The 19,916-nt window shown below is 37.8% G+C and overlaps 1 protein-coding gene across 1 annotated transcript in view; it reads right to left on the bottom strand.

Moving 5' to 3' along the window:
• Positions 1–215: 215 nt before the first annotated feature.
• Positions 216–19,916, bottom strand: part of AASDHPPT (aminoadipate-semialdehyde dehydrogenase-phosphopantetheinyl transferase) — a 40,014-nt gene continuing 20,313 nt past the window's right edge. The window contains exons 3-6 of the mRNA XM_009322280.1: positions 17,969–18,090; positions 17,314–17,475; positions 10,567–10,644; positions 216–4,368 (exon numbers count right to left, since the gene is read on the bottom strand). Coding sequence (XP_009320555.1) covers positions 4,210–4,368; positions 10,567–10,644; positions 17,314–17,475; positions 17,969–18,090 — 521 coding nt within the window. The 3' untranslated portion in view covers positions 216–4,209. The remainder of the gene's footprint in view (positions 4,369–10,566; positions 10,645–17,313; positions 17,476–17,968; positions 18,091–19,916) is intronic.

Below are 19,916 nucleotides of genomic sequence, written 5' to 3' on the forward strand. Positions count from 1 at the left end.
TGCCACAGAGTGGGCAGCTGGTCCAGGCCTTTGTTTCATGATTCATCTAAAGGATGTCACTAGGAGCATACAGTTCTGTGTTCCCATAAATTGTTTTAGAAATAACAAAGGAGTGTTAGGCGTTTCAGTAATCCCACCTGTGTCTGGATCTAAGTAATACTGAGATAAAAAAAAGTAACTCAGAAAGGTAGAACTGTAAATAGGAAACACAAAATCAGAACACAAACACAAAAAAACCCACTTTTTATTTCAATAATGAAATTAAACTCAATCTTAGCAGAAATAGGAGTCATAAATAGTATCTGGCCATAAAAAACTGTACGTACAGCACAAGAAAATAATGTATTGCAAAAAGTGACTTTTTGAAAAAAACTTTTAAAATGTTGTCTCTCAAGAACAATTCAGAACTTATTTTCCTGCCTACATTTTCTATACAGTGTAGAGCAATCCAAAATAGCCATATCCCGGAGGAACATGAAGCACGTACCTTTGATTAACATCAGTGCATTTGATCCCATAATATAACAACAACATACATCTTGCATAGGTTTACAGACGTTGTGAAAGGCTAAGAGCGAATTCATATGATCCTCTTTTCAAAATTACAGATTTTCACATCAAATGGCACCAGTCTCTTGTCACACAGATGCAAATTGTCTTGAACACAGTTTTATCCCCTGAAGTTCCTAATCCACTCTAAGAATTTTTATGCAAGATACACAAAGGTTCAAACATGATAATATGTCCAAACTAAAACACATTTATTCACTTTTGCCAATCTGTTCACTGAAGACCAAAACTTTTTAAAACTTTTTTTTATTTTTAGGTTGGAGACTTAAACATTGGGTTGGTCAGAAGTCTAGGGCAGCGGATCTGATCCAAGATCTAAATCTGTGCTTTCAGAAACAGGGAGGCTGGTCAATCCTGTTCCATAGGGAAAACAACTACCTAGCCACAGCCCCTGCTGGGAAAGGCTCACGTGGAGCAGAGCTTCTGTTTTTGCAGCTTCTTGCCCTTTAGGATCCAGGTTCGTGGTATGGTCATGTGTAGAGCCGTATATAGAATACAAAACAGATAAAGGAATGGAGCTCTGGAGAAGGAACCTGAAGGCCAGAGGGCTTCTAGACATAACTTGGAAATTTTTTGCAGATAGAAGAGTGATGGGAGACCAGCAAAGGTCAGCTCATCTGCGCTGGACTGGGCCAACAACCTGAACTAGGGAGGGAAGCTGGAGCTGTGCTGGACCAGTATTTCTAAAAATGGCAGAGACACTCTGTGGACATTAAGACTGTATTCTGAGGAAATGCAAGGAAGCCAGTGTTATGGCCATCTGTGGATACAGGGCTCAGTTTTTTATATAAGGGAAAGTGTGATGGTAAAATTAAAAAAAAAATAAAATTCTTAGACCTCTGATTACATTAATTTATCTGTACACGCTAGCAATATTTATTTTAATATGTGCCTCTACAGTACACAGATGTCCAGAAAAACATTCTGATAACTTTAAGAAGGATCATTTACATTCATAAAAAGTCAGTGTCTTGCTGGGCTTTTAGCAGCATGCTTTTAGCTGATAATTCCATAACTATACAGCTGCTCTTTCCCACAGTGGTAAAAGCAAGTGTAAAAATTCTGTCCATTTGCACTGACACTAAACTAAACAACCTGACTCAAGTAGCTCTTCACAAGGCATTACCATCATCTATCCTTATTGCTACCTAAGGTTAAAAAAAAGAGATTAATTTATTTTTCAAATAGCTCAGTGTGAATCAAAAACATGGAAAAAAATCATAATGTGAGGAACTGCAATCTTCTAGATGATTCTGTCTTGGACTGTTAGAAACTACGCTTTTATTTCATGAAAAGCTAACCGAAACAAACTCCCTTTATTTTTCTAACTTTTCTAATTAGATATAGTCCTGAAAATTATCATATTCCTGGCAAGCAAACCAAGTGTAATTTTCTAATTTAACAAAATTGGTTTGTCCTCTACTTACATGCAAGCACAATATTATAAATAATTTCATTAATACTTTTTAAACTCTTTCCAATGAAAGAAAAATTCTGTTTTGAGACACTGTCACCACGCAAAAATAAATCATCTCTAATATGAAATTAATTCCTTTATCCCCAGAAATTTACATCTGAAAATTCTCCATTCATCTCACCCCATATTTGCAGTTCATTTCATTGTCCCAGCAAAAAAGTTGGCAATTTAAACTGGCTGGTACAGCTGCAATTGATGGGGTCCTCAGTGACTGGTGAGGATTGGCATATACCAGTTAACAGCCAGCCAGCCATGGAGCTCAGTACTCTCCAGCCCCTCATACTCTGAATAGGCCTCCTTATTCTGCAGACTTTCAAAACCTGTGGCAGAACAAGTCCTTTCAGCTTGACAACATTTCTAGTTATCTCAAGCACTTAAGCTCTTAAGCACCTTCACATGCTTGCCCATCTCGGATTATAGTACACTTCAGGTAGAACAGAGTGAGACAGAGTCAACTGAACCAGTTAAAAATATCATGTCCCAGTAAATGATACCATTGCATATCCACTGAATAGCCTTTTCTGGCCTCCATGGAGTGCCAATTATTTATCGCAAGTTGTATTTAATTTAAAAACACAGTCTGGAATACTTGACTTACAATTTGTATATAAATTATTCTATATTTCTGTTAACTTCAGATTTGAAGTTACTGAACATCTAATTTAACCCCTGTAGAGTCTGGAGAGAAGAGTCACTGCTTCACTGATTTGCAGTTTTGGAGGAAAAACAGCAAACCACCAAAAACTATGATTAGCATGCAAGATGAGAGAGTCATTGAAATGGAAACGAAAATATTAATCAGAACTGGTAGAAGTAGGAAAGATTAACAGCATATCTGAATTCAGAATTATCTACAGTAAAACTCCAAAAGCATGTATAATATTGTAAAACTCTCATACTTCTCTCTCTAAACTTTTTCTTTATCTTTGTAATAAGGCATGGCTTCAATGGTTACACTACAAGTAGATTCTCCTTTAGTCAGAATACAGGGTGCAGCCAAGTTGTACACAAACCCAAAGTCACTGAAGATCTATGTTTAACTGTAGGTCAGAAATTAACTCTTTTTAGTTGTGAAAATCATTCTGCTCAGTATGACTCATTCTGTTCAGTATGTTTCCTTACATTTAGACGGACCGCGATGTTTCTATGACTTCTAGAAAGAAAAGTGAGAGGTAATGGCACAAAATAGGATTTGTTTTAAAAAAGAATACAAAATACTCTAAAGATGCACTCAAGATCTACAGATCTTCTCCAGAAATTTTAATTCACTGTAAGACAATAAAATATTCTGTCTTCAGATGTTACGAGACTATTTAGAAAAAAGTAAATAGGCTTTTTTTGTTGTCTTTTTTTCCCCCTACATGACTTAGTGTCTACAACAGTACAGATGTAAATGCAAGTCTAGGAAAATTGAACTGCTGTTTGGCTTATATCTATTGCTGAGAGAAAAAATACAAAAAACCAACCCCCCAAAACCCCAAAAAACTGTTAAAAATCAAATCCTAAGTTACACAGAGGAAGCTTTAATTAACAAAGATTGTAAGTGAAAAGGATATGAAATACTTGTAAGATAATTCCCTGCCTCAAACTAGTTTTGCACAGATGTAGTTCTGAGACTACTAAGATTCAGACTTCTTCAGCCTGCTATTACACAAATACAGTGTTGTACAAACACTTACACTATATACTAAAAGCAAAAGGATTTGTACCAATTCTTCTAGCTTTATTCATCCATCTGAGAATAAAACTATTATTTTTGTAAGAGAAAAGGCAGTATCATAATTTAAGCTTCAGCATAAATGAAGTACAGAAACACATTTTTATACATTAAACACCTGTTGACTAATCAACAACATTATTGTAGCTCTGCTCCCTGTTCCTAGCATAGGTAATTATTGAAGTGTAAGAACCACAGGCATGGAGAAGCGAAAAAGCACGTGGTCAGCTTAGATTTTTCACTCAGAATTCCTTCAGAGAGGAAACACACATCTTCCTTAAGATATTTATAAAGAATGTCAATTTTAAAAAGGTGAAAATCAGACCATCAGTTTAAATAAGGAAAAACTTGTTTCATTTACACATGTACACTTATTCCCACACTCTGAATTATGTAGAGTAACAGCATAACAACTTTGACAATTTTCTTTTTCTTATATGCATTCTTATCTTGAATGTGAGTTCTGTTTCACTGGACTCTCCTGCTTACAACAAAAATTATCCCAATATGCAGAATCCTCAGGTGTGACTGGAATACCAGATGCAACTAAATCTTCAAAAGTCAATAATGTAAACTGCGGTTGGTTAGGCTCCATGGAACATACCTGAGGAAAAGACATATTAGTATTAGATGAATCAATAAATCTCAATTTTCTTCCTGCAATATTCCCTGTCCAGTTTAAACTACACATTGCTTACTGAAGAAAAAGGAAAATATTCCAGTTGAGACCAATGTCACTGTCCCTAATTTAGGCTATATAGGAACTAACAGAAGCATGTAACAGGCCACACAGGAAAAACAAGTTTTTCTTTGAAATTCAGTTCAGAAAACCAAAAGAACAAGGGATAGAGAATGCTGTAAATACCACAGAATGAGTGTTTAAGTCCAGAAAAAAGGAAGAAAAAACCCACCAACAAACTGTACTTCATTCTCCAGCAAGCATGATTATTTGAGATGACAGCATGAGGATTTATTCCACTAGAGGTGTGCCTATTCATATTCTTTTTAATACCAGCAGTTACCAAGGGTGTTTATGCTTCTCTCAAACTCATGCTATTTAAGGACAAAAGTGGTCACAATGAACCCACAATTCCCTGTGTTAAATCCAGATTAAACGCAGACTGAGATACTAGAAATGAGTGTCATGGTCTCTGTGTTAGTTCCATCACTTCGAGAAAAATCACATTTCAAAGAAAAAAAGGTTTGTTTTTTTGAGCACGTTACTGTGCAGCCTGTTGTATGCTATCTGCAGGCGTAATTCTTTCCAAACAGCAGGGCAAATAGTACAGCTGCATGAATCAAACATGAATGTAGCTGATCCTTCTAAATTCAGCATTTGCTCAAGCAACATATTCTTAATGTTTAATATTTGATAGAATTCAGCAGGGCTACGCTACGGTGGGGTTATTCTGTACATCACACAAACTGACACATTTTTGATGCAGGCTATGGTACTGTTAACTTCTTGCGGAGCGAATACTGACATCTGGTCATCACAGAATGGCTGCGATTGGAAGGGAGCTCTGGAGGTCATCTGGTCCAATACCCCTGCTCAAGCAAAGCCACCTAGAGCCAGTTGCCCAGGACCATGTCCAGACAGCTTTTGAATATCGCCATGGATGGAGATTCCACAACCTCCCTGGGCAATCTCGGTCACCCTCACAGTGGTGGGGGGCGGGGGGGAAGCGTGTTTCCTGACATTCAGAGGGACCCTCCTGTGTGTCAGCTTGTGCCCACTGCCTCTGGTCCTGTCACTGGGCACCAATGAAAAGAACCTGGCTCTAATTTGCACACTCCCTTCAGGTAAATACATTACTAAGATCCCCCCGAGCCTTCTCTTCTCCAGGCTGAACAGTCCCAGCTCTCTCAGCCTTGTCTCATAGGAGAGATGTTCCAGTCACTTAATCATCTTTTTGGCCCTTCACTGGGCTCTGTCCAGTATGTCCATGTCTCTCTTGTACTGAGAAGTCCAGAACTGGACACAGCACCCCAGATGTGGCCTCACCAGTGCTGAGTAGAGGGGAAGGATCACCTCCCTCAACCTGCTGCCAATACTTTGTCGAATGCAGCCCAGGATGCCATTAGCCTTCTTTGCTGCAAGGGCCCATTGCTGGTTCATGTTCAGTCTGGTGTCCACCAGGATCCCCAGTGCCTTTTCTGTAAAGCTGCTTTCCAGCTGGCTGGCCCCCAGCATGTCCTGGTGCCTGGGGTTGTTCCTCCCCTGGTGCAGGACTTTGCACTTCTCTTTGTTGAATTGCATGAGGTTCCTATGGGCCCATTTCTCCAGCCTGTCGAGGTCCCTCTGGATGGCAGCATGACCCCCTGACATATCAGCCACTCCTCCCAGTTTTGTGTCCCCAGCAAACCTACTGAGGGTACACTCTGCACCATCATCCAGATCATTAATGAAGATATTAAACAGGACTGGATCCAGTTTTGACCCCTGGAGTACATCGCTACTAACTGGCCCCCAACCAGACTTCGTGCCACTGATCGCCACCCCCTGGGCCCAACCATTCAGCCAGTTTTCAGTACACCTCACTGTCTGTTTATCCAGTACATACATCAACATTTTCTCTAGGAGGATCTTATGAGAGACAATGTCAGAGGTAGAAGGTACTGAAGTCTAGGTAGACAATACCCACTGCTCTCCCCTCATCTACCAGGCCAGTCATTTCATTGTAGAAGTTTATGAAGTTGGTCAAGCATGACTTTCTTTTGGTGAAGCTACGCTGACTAGTCCTGACGATTACTTTGTCCTTGATGTGCCTGGAAATGGTTTCCAGAATTAGCTGCTCTGCCACCTTTCCAGAGATCGAGGCAAGGCTGATGGGCCTGTAATTCCCTGGGTCCTCCTTGAAGATAGAGTGACATTTGCTTTCTTCCAGTCTTTGTGCACTTCTCCCAGTTGCCATGATCAACCAAAGATTACGGAGACTGGCCTCGCAATGACATCTGCCAGCTTCATTCCATGAGGGCTCATGGACTTAACGTACATCCAGTTTGCTTAAGTATTCCCTGACCTGATCCTCTTCCACCAAGGGTACATCTTCCTTGCTCCTTCCCCTCTGGTCTCTGGGACCTGGGATTCCTGAAGGGTGGTCCTGCTATTAAAGACTGAGGCAAAGAAGGCATTCAGTACCTCAGCCTTTTCCATGTCCTGTGTACTCAGGGCCTCTGTCTCATCAAGCAAAGGGCCCACATTTTCCCTAGTCTTCCCTTTGTCTCCTATGCAGTTATAGAAGCCCTTCTTGTTGCCTTGGACATGCCTGGCCAGATTAAATTCCATTTGGGCTTTAGCTTTCCTAACTTCGTCCCTGGCTGCTCAGACAATGTTTCTGTATTCCTCCCAGGTTACCCATCCTTGCTTCCACCCTCTCCATGCTTCTTTTTTGTGTTTGAGTTTGGCTAGGAGCTCTTTGTTCATCCATGAAAGCCTCCTGGCATTTTTGCCTGACTTCATATTTGTTGGGATGGAACTCTCTTGATCTTGGAGGAGGTGATCCTTGAATATTAACCAGCTCTTTTAGGCTCTGCTTCCCTTTGAGGCCTTATCCCACAGGACTTCCAAGCAGATTTTTGAGGAGGCCAAAGTCTGCTCTCCTCAATCCAGGGCTGTGAGCCCTTCTCCCTGCCCCCAGGATCCTGAACTCCATCTCATGTCCACTGTAGCCAAGGCTGCCCTTGATCCTCACATCACCAACTCCTTGTTGGTGAGTATGAGGTCCAGCAGAGCACCTCCCCTTGTTGGCTCCTCTATCCCTTGGAGGAGGAAGTTGCTGTCAATGGACTCCAGGAGCCTCCTGGATTGCTTATGTTCTGCTGTGTCTCTCCAGCAGATATTGGGGTGGTTCAAGTCCCCCATGAGGACGAGGGCCTGTGAATGGGAGGCTGCTTCTATCTGTCTGTAGAGGGCCTGATCCACTTTCTGGTCTTATAGGTGGCATATAGCAGACAACCACTATAATGTCACCTTGACTTGCCCTCTCTTTAATCCTAGTTCATAAACTCTTAGCTGGCTCCTCATTCATCCCCAGGTAAAGCTCCGTGCATTCCAGCTGCTCTCTCATATAAAGGGCAACTCCCCCTCTTCATCTTCCCAGCCTGTCCTTCCTAAAGAGCCTGTACCCCTTGATTGCAACACTCCAGCCATGGGAGCCATCCCACCATGTCTCCATGATCCCAACAAGATCAGAGCCCTGCAATTGCACACAGATCTCTAACTCATCATGTTTATTCCCCATACTGTGTGCACCAGTGTACAGGCACTTTAGAGAGGCACCCCAACATGTTGAGTTCCTGGAGAGGATTTGTCCATAATGGTGCCTTGTAGGCATTTGCTTGCTTACATGCAAGTGCTGGAGGTGACCTCGCCTAAGGCACGTTTTGTTGATTTTGTTATCCCTTCCTGTCACATCAATGAAGGTAGGTCAGTAAATAGGTAAAAGAGCAAAAATGTCTATTCTCCGCTCCAGTGTTTGAGCAGTAAGCTACTGTTAGGAATAAATGGAGAGACAACAAAATGGTTTGTGTTTGTTGTAACAGCACAGCACAACTCAAAGTTGTCCAACGCAGACTGAAAGCAAAAGTTAATTGAGCTGCCCATCACTTTATATCCTCTAACAAGTAACATGGTGCTGAGAGATTCCTGTTCATCTGGCATTTTGGAGATGAGGTAAAGCTGCAGGAACTGGGCCTAGAGCCATGCAAGTGACATCACAGATGCATACCAAATATGAACTAACAATCTACTTAGAGGCTTAACAGATCTAGTTTGAACTTCAGCACATGCTTGTCTGAAGACAAGTGTGTTCTGACTGAATTCATCACAAGTCCTGTGAAATCTAGCAAGTGATAGGTGAAAAGATACTTTATAGCCCACATAGGAATTATAAAGAATTATAAACTCAGCCATCTTTCATTAAGACCTGTCTCAGATAACTCTCTAGATCTAGGTAAGAGTGCAGATAAATATTCTGTCTCTTCAAATACATAGCCATCACTAGTGGACATTTTGTTAAGATTCTTGACACTAAGAATTTAAATTATAGTACTTTAAACTAACAATCGGTCTTTCTTTTGAATTGTAGGTACTTGCTATCAGGTTGGGAAGAAAGCTCACTGAAAGTACATGTTCTGCAAACAGGACATAATAAATTACTCCTGTGATAGCAGAGAGGGAACAGAGACAAGCACTGACATCCCAAAGCAATAGCATAATGTCTACATACTCAATTTTTTTAAACTAAGACGAAGAACATCTTTTCCTCTCAACACATCTAGCAATACATAGAATCCTCTTTTACATTTCTGTTAGAAAGAGAGAAGGCCACTTTTGTTTCCTCCGCATTCCTGTTAGAAGGAGTCCTGAAAAGGCACAATGCAATAGTACAGAAATTTTCACTTTATTTCCATACTGCGGAGTCACAGAATGCTCACTTGTCCTATTTAAAAAAATGGCCTTTTTTCAGTGAATTGAGCTAATGAAATTTAGGTCATCACAAATTTAGTCAGTGGACAAGTATGCCTTTGAGACTTTCTTGATTCAAAGACTTTTTATCTCGTAACTCTTGATACCATGCCTGTTCTTTCTATGATAATTTTAAGGCGTGTGACAGCGATGGTGAAGGTCAGTAATTAAAAATCCTGGATTTTTGTAGAATACTTAGGTAATTGTCTTCAGACATAATGGCCTTCTTTTCACCTCAGACTGACATTTATCAGTATTCCTGTAGGAAGAATGATATGCAGCCCCACTGGAAACTTAAGTATGTCCTGCCAAACAGAATGCATATTTTCTTAAAGAATATTTGAGCACTGATTTACCACAGTAAATCCTCAAAGATAGTTTATACATCTTTTTTTAAACTAACCAATACTAGTTAAAAGGTCTGCCTTTCTGTGTTATCCATGATCACAGACTCAGACTTTATGACCATGATAGATGTGTGCATGATCACTTTCATCCTTTTATCCATTCATATACTTATTATTTTTTTTCTAGTTCCTGGCAGAACCTTTGTATCTAAATAACAGAAAACAACTAACTGGTTTTCTTCTGAGCAACTAAAACACCACAGACAAACCTGGTAATTTGTCACGCTTTCCTTTGCTGACTGTCTGCCTATTTTGGCTACAACTTGCCAGTCTGCCTCAAATTTGACTTTTATTGCTTTTTTCATGACCCAGGTCTTTGTTACATTACACAGAAAATCCTGAAAAGCTTAAGTAGCTTTGTTGCTTCTCTCAATAAAGAAACCACACGGAATGAAGACTAACACTGCTGTTCTTCCCATCTGTTGGTTGTTGTTGCTTGTCTCAAGGGTTATCTTGTCATAATGGTGTTTGAGAGATGGATCTGCTCTGGGATACATGCACTGACAGTCCCCCATTAAAATAAACTCGGTGAGGTGCCATACTAGTTTCGCAGTCCAGACTGGTTCACTGTCTCCATTTCCCTCTGTGAAAACCATCTTTCCCACATGACTACTAGCAGGCTGTGACAAAAATCACTTCATCTTCTTTTGAATGAACACGCTGAATGCTGTAACGCATACATTCTAGATCTGACATTATCCGTTGCTGTCCTCTGAAACCATTTCTCCTTCCCAGACCTTTCCTGAAATAGGCATAACAGAACTAGAGGTAACAGTTCAGTAACAATCTCGTTAATGCTGTGCTTAAGATAAGCTTTCTCCTTGGCCCTACATCTGAGATAACACACTTTTAGCTACAGCATCAGACTAAGTTTATGTTCAAGTGATTAGTTACCAAGACCTGAAAATGTTTCATCATTTCTTACATCAGAATGCTTCTGTCCAAATCCCTCCTGTTTCCCAAGAGCCACTGCAACATGGTGATGGTCATCTAACCGGGTTTCCTAGTAAAGACGAAAAATGGCAATGTAAATGCATTTTCTCTTCTCTGTTTCCAGCAAAGACTGTATAAATATTTAGAATATGGTTCAGAACGATAGCAGAACATCATCTGAAAGACTTTAAAATAATGACATTCAAAAAGCAATAGCCCTTTTTAGCAGTGTTGTTGGAGAGCTCAAGGATGCAGATACATTAAAAAGCTAACAGGGCTGAACTGGTTACTATAGGTTACCATCATCTCACCCATTTGTAGATATTTATATACAATTTTGTGACCTTAGCATTCCCTTACCAGTCCCTTCTAAGTCACAAGCCATATAACCCATCTTAGCTATCTCTTTTCCAATGAGATGAGCTGTGAACTTCTGGAAGGTATTCTGAAAAAAACCAATGTAAGTATAAACTTAAATCAATGACTCTTACTCTTGGCTTCAGACAGCATATTAGATCACAACTTCAAATTTCTGACACGGCAGTCTGAGCACTACTCTGTGTAAATACGAATCAATTTTCCTCGAAAAACATTTTTAGATATATAACTATATATTTAATAACATAGTTTATCTATTTAATAGTTTTGTTTAGAAGTGTTTTCCTCTAGAAAGGCTAAGAATTCAACCTAAACAATTCATTTCAGAAAAAAACACTTCTACATACTCTTTCTGAAGAGTGTTTATTATATAGTTAAGTCATAATTCTGTTGACTTTTTTTATTTAAATATAAGGGGGGGATAATGTTTTCCTTGCTTCTTTATCCAAAAATTTTCACATAATTTCTGCACAAACTTTCTAAATTTTACCTAGAAAAATTAATAATTTAGATATCACCATTAACCTGAAAATTAGCTAGCAGTCTGTATATTCTCCTGGGAGGTATGACGGAACCTCCAATTTCCACTTCCTTGGGAAATAATCTAACTGTCCTATATTATAACATGAAGACAGCATCATGATGTCCTTCTATTTCGTCTGACAGGTTGTTGGTTACATTTTTTTCTTTTCCCCTTTTAATCTAAGCAAAATGTCTTTTAAAACAATGCCGTCAGTCTGCATCAGGCTTCTCTACAGCTCATCTACTATATAGGATTTTCAAAGATTTCAGTTGCAAGGATACCATTTCTGTGATTCCCAAACAGCCCTGTATATAAAAAAAGTGCCAAGATGCTCAGCTCGGATCTATTCAACCCAGCTCAGCCAAGACGGCAGCTGCTCTAGCCATGTGTAGCAGCAGTACAACTATAAGGTTGAGGGACTTTATTGGCAAAGATGTGGGTGTCTTGGCAGATAGGTGCTGGTGTGGGAGTAGAACTGTGTTTTTACTTTGATCTCTTGAGCACCAAAACTGCCTATTTGACAGATTTAGCAGTGAACTTTGTATCCCTCACCTATTTAAAAACAAAACATCAAGCTCATGTTGTTTTACCTTTCCGCAAAGCACTAGTAAGAAAATGACTATTTCAATTTTGTCTAGATTAGGAGAAATATTTTATGCACATGAGAAACACTAACAAGTCTGCAGTGTAAGTGGTATTTCCCATGACTGCAAGAGCTATAGGTGTACTTACTATGAAGTATTTTATTAAGTTTTCCGTTCCTTTACGAGGGTACAAGACTGAAAATAAGCCAAGCATAAAGAATGCTACCTCAGGTTTGATGAAATCTAACCATTTGTACACATCACGCACATTTCTATAACTTCCTCAAAAATAAAAAAGACTATGAAAATTAGATGTTTGATCAAGTGTTGCTAAACAATTTATATAGTTCTAGGGTGGCAGTGTTTTGTGTTTGTCTAGATGGAAAAATGACTACCTCCAGTTCTTAATCACTTCATTTTCCCCCCTTCTTTCATTTTTTGCATGTCCAAGAGGTTAAAGACCGATCAGAACAGAGGACACAGTACAGCACATTCAGCAGTAGCCTACACATGTAGTCAGAAGTTTGCAAACAACTGTGTTACAGCTTTAAGCTAAATGCACAGAAATTAATTTGTGAAGTGAACTTATGTATTACTTCGTTTGTGCAACTAAAAACATATTAAAGTCTTCTACATATTTTGATAATGAAATCATTTTTTTGTCAGCTCAAAGCTGCATTTAACAGGCAGTGACTCTTTAGATCTAAATGGGGACCGTTCCCCTGCATAGACCCTGCCCATTGGACAACGAATTCAGAAGGTTCCACCGCATTTACTTCACGTATCCTCTGTGGTCACAAAGGAGTTTTCAGCATCTTACAATAAAACATAACAAACTATGCCCTTCATCTTATCTTTGCTGCTTCAGAGAAATGTAAATCCAAACCAAATACAGAAGGGAAGGAGATCTTTCCTGGCCCCTACTAGCAGCCAGCAAAGACCTTAAGCTATGGAGTTAATGAAACATACTGAAACCATAAAAGACAGCAAATCAGCTTGCTTCCCTATTCATCTGGATATTGCTATACCAGCTTATAAAATAAATCCAACTTCTTAAATGGAAATAGATGATTAAACAAAAGGAGAAAGAGGACAATCATACAGAATTCCTCTGTGGTAAAGAGTTTGTTTTGTTAAAATTCTATAAACCAGAAAACATATAATGGATCAAAATTTGTTTTTCTCTGCACAGAACCGAAGTGTTACTAGAGCTGTTCAAGCTACAGGCACACAGACACTTATAATGACCTCATTTCAAATGTTCGGCAGAATGATGTGTCTGGGATTCAAATCATTCTGGATTCACTCAACAACAGACAGCTTATGAGGAAACTGCTACCTTCCCAGCAAGCAGAACTAATTGCTGTGTGAATCCAGTTGGATTAGCTAGTCTTAGAAGTAAAAGTTTCCATTCCTATTTATTCCTTACAATACTACAAGATTAACTTCTCTTACTGAGGGTGAAAGACTCCATTACAGTTGCATACCAACAACAATCACTAAATATGTTTCAAATTGACCCAGGTAATCTCAGTTTGAAATTCATATTCTGGAAGTAATGTATTTGCATATAGACAAACCAAGCAAACATTTTTTGTGAAAAAAAGCAAACAATTATTTGTGTAGCAGCAGTGATGCCAGGTGATTCCTATATCCCCGAGTGAGGTTTAGGATAAATTGGGTGCTTCCTTTATAAACTGGTTGTATCCAAAATTGAGGTAGGGACCAGAACAGAACTGTCTTATGTCTCATTTAAGATTCTTCTTTAATATAGATTCCAATAAGTGTTGTCTAGCCATTCTTCCTGATTAACTGTACAAAACTGGGACCAATAAGGAAAGAGTCATGAATACACTTAACATTTTTCAAATCAGTAATTAGGATTTTGTTTCCACATATCAGATCTGCTACAGATATATATATATTATAAACTTATGTTTATCTCTTTAAATTATAAAAATTGTCATAATTGTTATCAATCAACTTCTTTCACTTTTATTAAAATTAACTAGTACTTCATTCTGTAAGTTTTTATTCTTCAAAGGAAGTAAATGGAGCGTATGGAAGTACTCGTAATAATAATAATAATAATCATTATCATAATAATGACTGCATCCTAAATTAACAGCCTGACACAAATACTGTATCACTCTTCACTGGGCTAGTAAATTTTAATTATTACTAACCAAATTCACCTTTTTAAAATGAGGACAGCGTGCACTGCCTATGTGAACAAAGCATATTTAACACACATATCAGACACATCTTAAAACTAAATTTATGTTTTTAAATGAAGTTTTACTGTATTTTTTCTCCTACTCCTTCCAAAACAGTTGGAGGGAATCTGAGTAGCAATCTCTAGAGTACTATATGAAAAAAAAGTGCCTAAAGCTAAACCGATCGATCAAGATCAAACAAGAGGCTGTTTCTGAGCTACTGCCTTCTATCCAAGCTCAAAAATATATGAGGAGTGGAGGAGGGGAAAGACACTTAGAACAAAACTAAACCCTTCGTAAAGGGACTGCAAACAGTCAACTACACAACAAAGTCATTCATTTGGTGTTTACAATGAAATAACAGAATTTAGTATTTTTTTTTTAATGTTCACAGAAAATTCTATCTCCAGTATGAACAGGCTTTGCTCTTGTTGTGAAGTTACAGGGTGTCTGAACAGCGTCAATTTTGATTTACTCTGATTCACTACTACTTATCTTGACCTTTCAGTCATGACAAGTATAAGGTGGTAGATCTTTTTCTAGTCTTCATGCTTTTAGGTTGCTTTTTTCACAATACGTGGTACTTTCTGAAGGAAATTTCAGAATATTTTGTGTAATTTAAATGGGTAAAATCCCCTTTATTTCTCTCTTCTGCTTTTGGTAAACTAGATTCTCTTTAAAACTGAAATAAGACAATCCAAAATATGTGATAATTGGATTTTAAACAGCCTTGCTCTCTTCGATCATCTCCTACCATAAAGATATAGGCAGATCTGAAAAGTGAGTGAGGTAATTCTATTTTTTATTTGATAGAAAAAGTTCACTCAAGCAAACTCAGCGCAACAGGGAACACAATGAAAATACTATACCAGTAACATGCAGTTGTACAGGTGATTCTTAATGACTTCTCTTGGGTGACTCTTCCAAATATCTCAAAATTAGTGTTTTCAGTTAACAAGTTGTTTCAAGAATTTGGCTCAAGTGCAAATAATGAAACAAAAAAAGACTTTTGTAAGTAAGAAAATGGGCACAAAATTGAAAGAAATTTGGGAAAAGACAAAAAAGTAAAGCGATGCTTAATTTTAGGCTGGGGATTGGTAACTGAAAAACTAATTTTTTTTTTTATTTCATTTTAATAAATGTTGATATTTAAATAAAATTATATCCCAATTGAGCTTGTATTTAAGTGAAACTTGATAATAAATCCTTTCTTTGAAATACTACAATCTGCCTCGTTATAAGGCTGCGCTCTTGGGAAGCAGCAGGGCAAGCATAGAACAGGAGACATTCCTCAGACAAAAATTAAACTAAGCTTCTAGCAGTAATTACTAAGTAATAACGAAAAATCCAATACTTATAAAGCATTTAAGTAATACAGGGAGCTACCTCCATCATCATCTTCAGGTTATTTTAGTCAATCAACCACAGGCATATCATCAAAATTAGGAGTTCCAGAAGTCAGTCAAAAGAGGTAGATGCTTCCTTGACAATGGTACACTGTTAGCATTAATACAGAAAGCATTCTATTACAAGATGTGTCACAGTCTTTCCTAAGACTTTCTTTTGCCAGTCTATAATTCTAACTAGTGAATTTCATGACATACTCAATTCCTAGAGAGTATGGCAATACCAGTAAGAGGGTTGATTTAGTACAGGTTTTAAAATAACACAAAACCAAATGTGGCTAGAAATGCTGCAAGGAATGAACTGTGAAGAGGTCAATTTACGCTACAAGTTAAATGTTACTGGTACATTCATTCTTTTTTACTACATGCGTACCATACATGTAGTTTGTATACTACACAAAACAAGCATACAGCAGAAATTTGTCATTTAGACAAGCTCTACTGAAACAGTAGTCTCCAACAATGTAAATATTTTCAAAATGCAAACACGTATTGGAAACTGAGTACGCTTACTGAAAAGTGCACTTGACTATTTTGTGAAATTGCAAAGTATGTATTCATTGAATTGCTAGTCAGCTATATACCAGCTGCACAAACTTACAGCAGACTGGAACAAGGTGCCCTTTACAGACAATTTTAAAGTCACAATGTCTTTTGCATTTCTTCTTTTGTTTTAAGTGGCTGAATGAAAGTGCTTCTGGGGTGTAAACAAATGGTACTGTCATTTGTTTAACTTTTTTTAAAGCTTGGTTTCTTAGGGTAATTAAATAATTTGGGATCATTGTATAGAATCATAGAATCATTTAGGTTGGAAAAGACTCTTAAGATCATCAAGTCCAACCGTAAACCTAACACTGTCAAGTCCACCACTAAACCATGTCCCTATCAGTTCTCTCTCTCTACACCCTTTAAATTACATTAGATGATATTGATTGTTTTCTACCAAATCTAACAGGAGAGATGTTTTAGTGATAAGTCTCAGTAACTTTCAAGAAGGGAAAACAAACAAAAACCCCAAACCCAACACTCAGATAGAAGACTGAGCCCAAACTAATGTTCCAATTAAGTAAAAGCAAGGTTTTCGCATCTCTCCATTCCCACAGAGAGCCGCCAATCAGCACACTAACTCCAAACCCACAAAAGCATGTTTCTACCAACTTGTATGGACAAGAAGTAAGAAACCCAAAGGAGCTGAAGACACCTCCTCCGTTTCAAATATTTAACACAAACACTAACTAATGGGGTCAGTTAATCACTAGTCCCATTGTAGATCAACTGATGAAGAACTTTAAAATCTTAGACACTGTTCAGAAGTCAGCTCTGGATATGCTTCAGTGAACTTCCTGCATGCGCTAGGCTGAATTTCATAGAGTGCAAGAAATACACTCCAGGAACAGAAAAAATAAAAAGCCATTATAATGAATGTATCTCTGGGGTGTTTTTGCAATCATCAAAAATACTTCAAAATGCTGCGGATTTATATCCTAAGTTTTGATTGATATATGTTCAATGTGGTTATACAGAATAAAGGTGTGAAGCTGCAATTAAAAAAAAAAATCAAATGTGCAATGCAACCGTAGGGTGTTGAGACTGTTTATCACTATTGAAAAAATAAATTTGAATATTTCTTACCTCAAACATCCACTCTTCTTCTTTATCTCCGTCCAGAAGCATTTTTGTCTCCTTATACACCTTCCCTATTTCCAATTGCAATGGGGACACATTAAATTCAATTCTTTGCAAGTTAAAGCCAATTCCGACTCCAACAGCCTTTAAGAAGCTTTCCTTTAAGGCCTGAAACAGAATAAATGTATTTTATTCACACTGGCTGTTTTCAAACTGCTCTGTAAACATTATTTCCGAGCAGACACTGTAGACCAAATAAATTATACTACTGTAAATGTGAGGGGAGACTGATGCAATTATCAAGAGAAAAAGTTATCAGCGTTATTAATACCTAGCCTAACTTGCTGCATTATAATGAACATGCAGCTAGAATTATCAAGCAGCACATAGAGATATGAACCCTTTACCTTGTTCTGGGTACATGTTTAAAACGAGTCATAAATCCTTCTAGAAATGTCAGCTGTACTATGTTTCTCAAAGTTATTCTGACATTAAAAAAAAATCACAAAAATATAAAACCCATTAAAATATTATCTCCACACGAACATGTAACTATAAAAAGTATACAATTTTACCATAATGAAAATAATAAAAAAAAATATCAAAATAGAATGTGCAGATTATAGCATTGCAGTCTTTAAATAGAAAAAAAAAGTATTACCCAGTGCCGATGAAACATATCCAGCTGCATCCATTCATTACTCATAGACTTGATTACACCCCACTCTGTTTCAGTAAACTGTCGCTTCATGATGCGAAAGAAATTTGGAATAGAGCTACTACCTATAAATTAGAAAGAGATATTTACAAAAATTTTAATAGAGAAGTAATAATAAGCAAATGAATTACCTCATGTTATTGCTCTAGAAAAAACTCACTCATAAGAAAAAAAAATTACGAACCAACTCTGCTCTACAATCTGAATTTATATAGCCTCGAAGCAGTGATGCTGATGACAGTTTAGGACACAGTATGAAAAAAAACCCCATTCCTATAGCAGAATTACTGCATTACAAATGTGAAAAGAAAGTCATAAACATATTACATATTTTCAGCATTCTCTAAAAAGGAAAGTATTTAACCAGTGCTGATTTTATATTAAAAAAATTATATTCAGCTACCAAAGTAGCATATAGTCTTTGACATTTGATGGCTTGATCTACTAACATTTTATAAAACAGCATGCTGTTTGTCAGAATTCATCAAGCTATTCTGCCTCCTGCCCTTGAATGCTGGGATACAAAAGAAACACTTTAAAGCACATGTAGAAATCCAATCTCCCAAATTTATCACATGCATATTAAGTCTTTTGGATTTATCCTGCAAAAAAATGGGGGTAGGGAATTGCCCATAATGACAGTAAGAAAGATATCAACGAAAAAAGCCCCACCAAACCTTCAAATCCTCAGACTAAATTTAAGCCTCCTCTCAAAATAAGCACAACTGGGTAGTGCTGCAGCAGCTCTTCAGGAGCTACACCACTTTTCTCCACTAGTCTGAATTTACATTGCAGAAGACACTACGGACTGTGTGGTTATATTGATCCATGGCATTTCTATAATACACTGGAAGCTATGGACCTCGTTACACACTTGGCTAATCACCCACGGCCTATATCATTAATCAGCATACCATGCAATCTGTCCAATAGGGCTTACAGCTGGCTAAACAGACAATGGCAGAAAGCAATCTATTTTCTTTAGTAGGGATAATAAAAATCTGGGTAGAGACAACTCCACATATCGAGACAAAGTTTTTCCATAGGTTATGCAATGTTCATATTAAAAAGAAAATATTAGTTGTATTTAACCCAAAACATAGTCTCTCCTCCCAATACCATACTACTTTTAAGAACCCATCAGTAAATAATTGCTTAACAAAGATGCAGATTCTAACCCTGGCTCTACCACTGATTCTGTGAGTGACTATGGGCAAGGAATGTCTCTACACTAACGTTCCCCATCTTAAACCAGGGATAAGAGTATTAACCCTTCTCTATAAAGTGGTTGTCTTCTACAGATAAGTACGCACTACTTAGAAACAGGTATTGGCAGCAGTAGTAATTGATCTGAACGAACTAATGTCACACTAAGCACACAATCAGGTTTTCTGACAATTGCCAGATCATATTGCGAAGTGTAATCTGACATACCGTACACATCACACAAGACATGGCAGCGACACTTCAGAGATGCCCTCAATTACATTTATAGACTAAAGCGAAGAAAACATCTTAAGACAGAAATTTTGTTGACAGTTGCAGTAGTCAGCTAATGGAATGATCCAGAACAATCTAAGGACAGAACTAACTCTCCTCTCTGGAGAAAATGGTGATACTGAAAAAGAAAAGCAACCGCAATGTCAAGTATGTTTTGATGGATTACCAAGGCAAATGAAATATCCATCTACTTAGACAATCCAACTTCCCTGAAACAATGAAAAATAACAAAGGAATTTGTTCAACTTGGAGAAAGGTTACGGTCTTTCATCTCCCTGAGTTTATATGGCCCGTTTTACGATCAAATAACTGTGTTAACATCTGCTCCAAACAATCCACTTATTTTTTTCTTTCTCTTCTTCCCTCAAACATTTAAGACAACAGTGGTGAG

This window comes from Pygoscelis adeliae, unplaced genomic scaffold, assembly GCF_000699105.1.
Source record: "Pygoscelis adeliae isolate BGI_AS28 unplaced genomic scaffold, ASM69910v1 Scaffold383, whole genome shotgun sequence".
NCBI classification, from domain to species: domain Eukaryota; kingdom Metazoa; phylum Chordata; class Aves; order Sphenisciformes; family Spheniscidae; genus Pygoscelis; species Pygoscelis adeliae.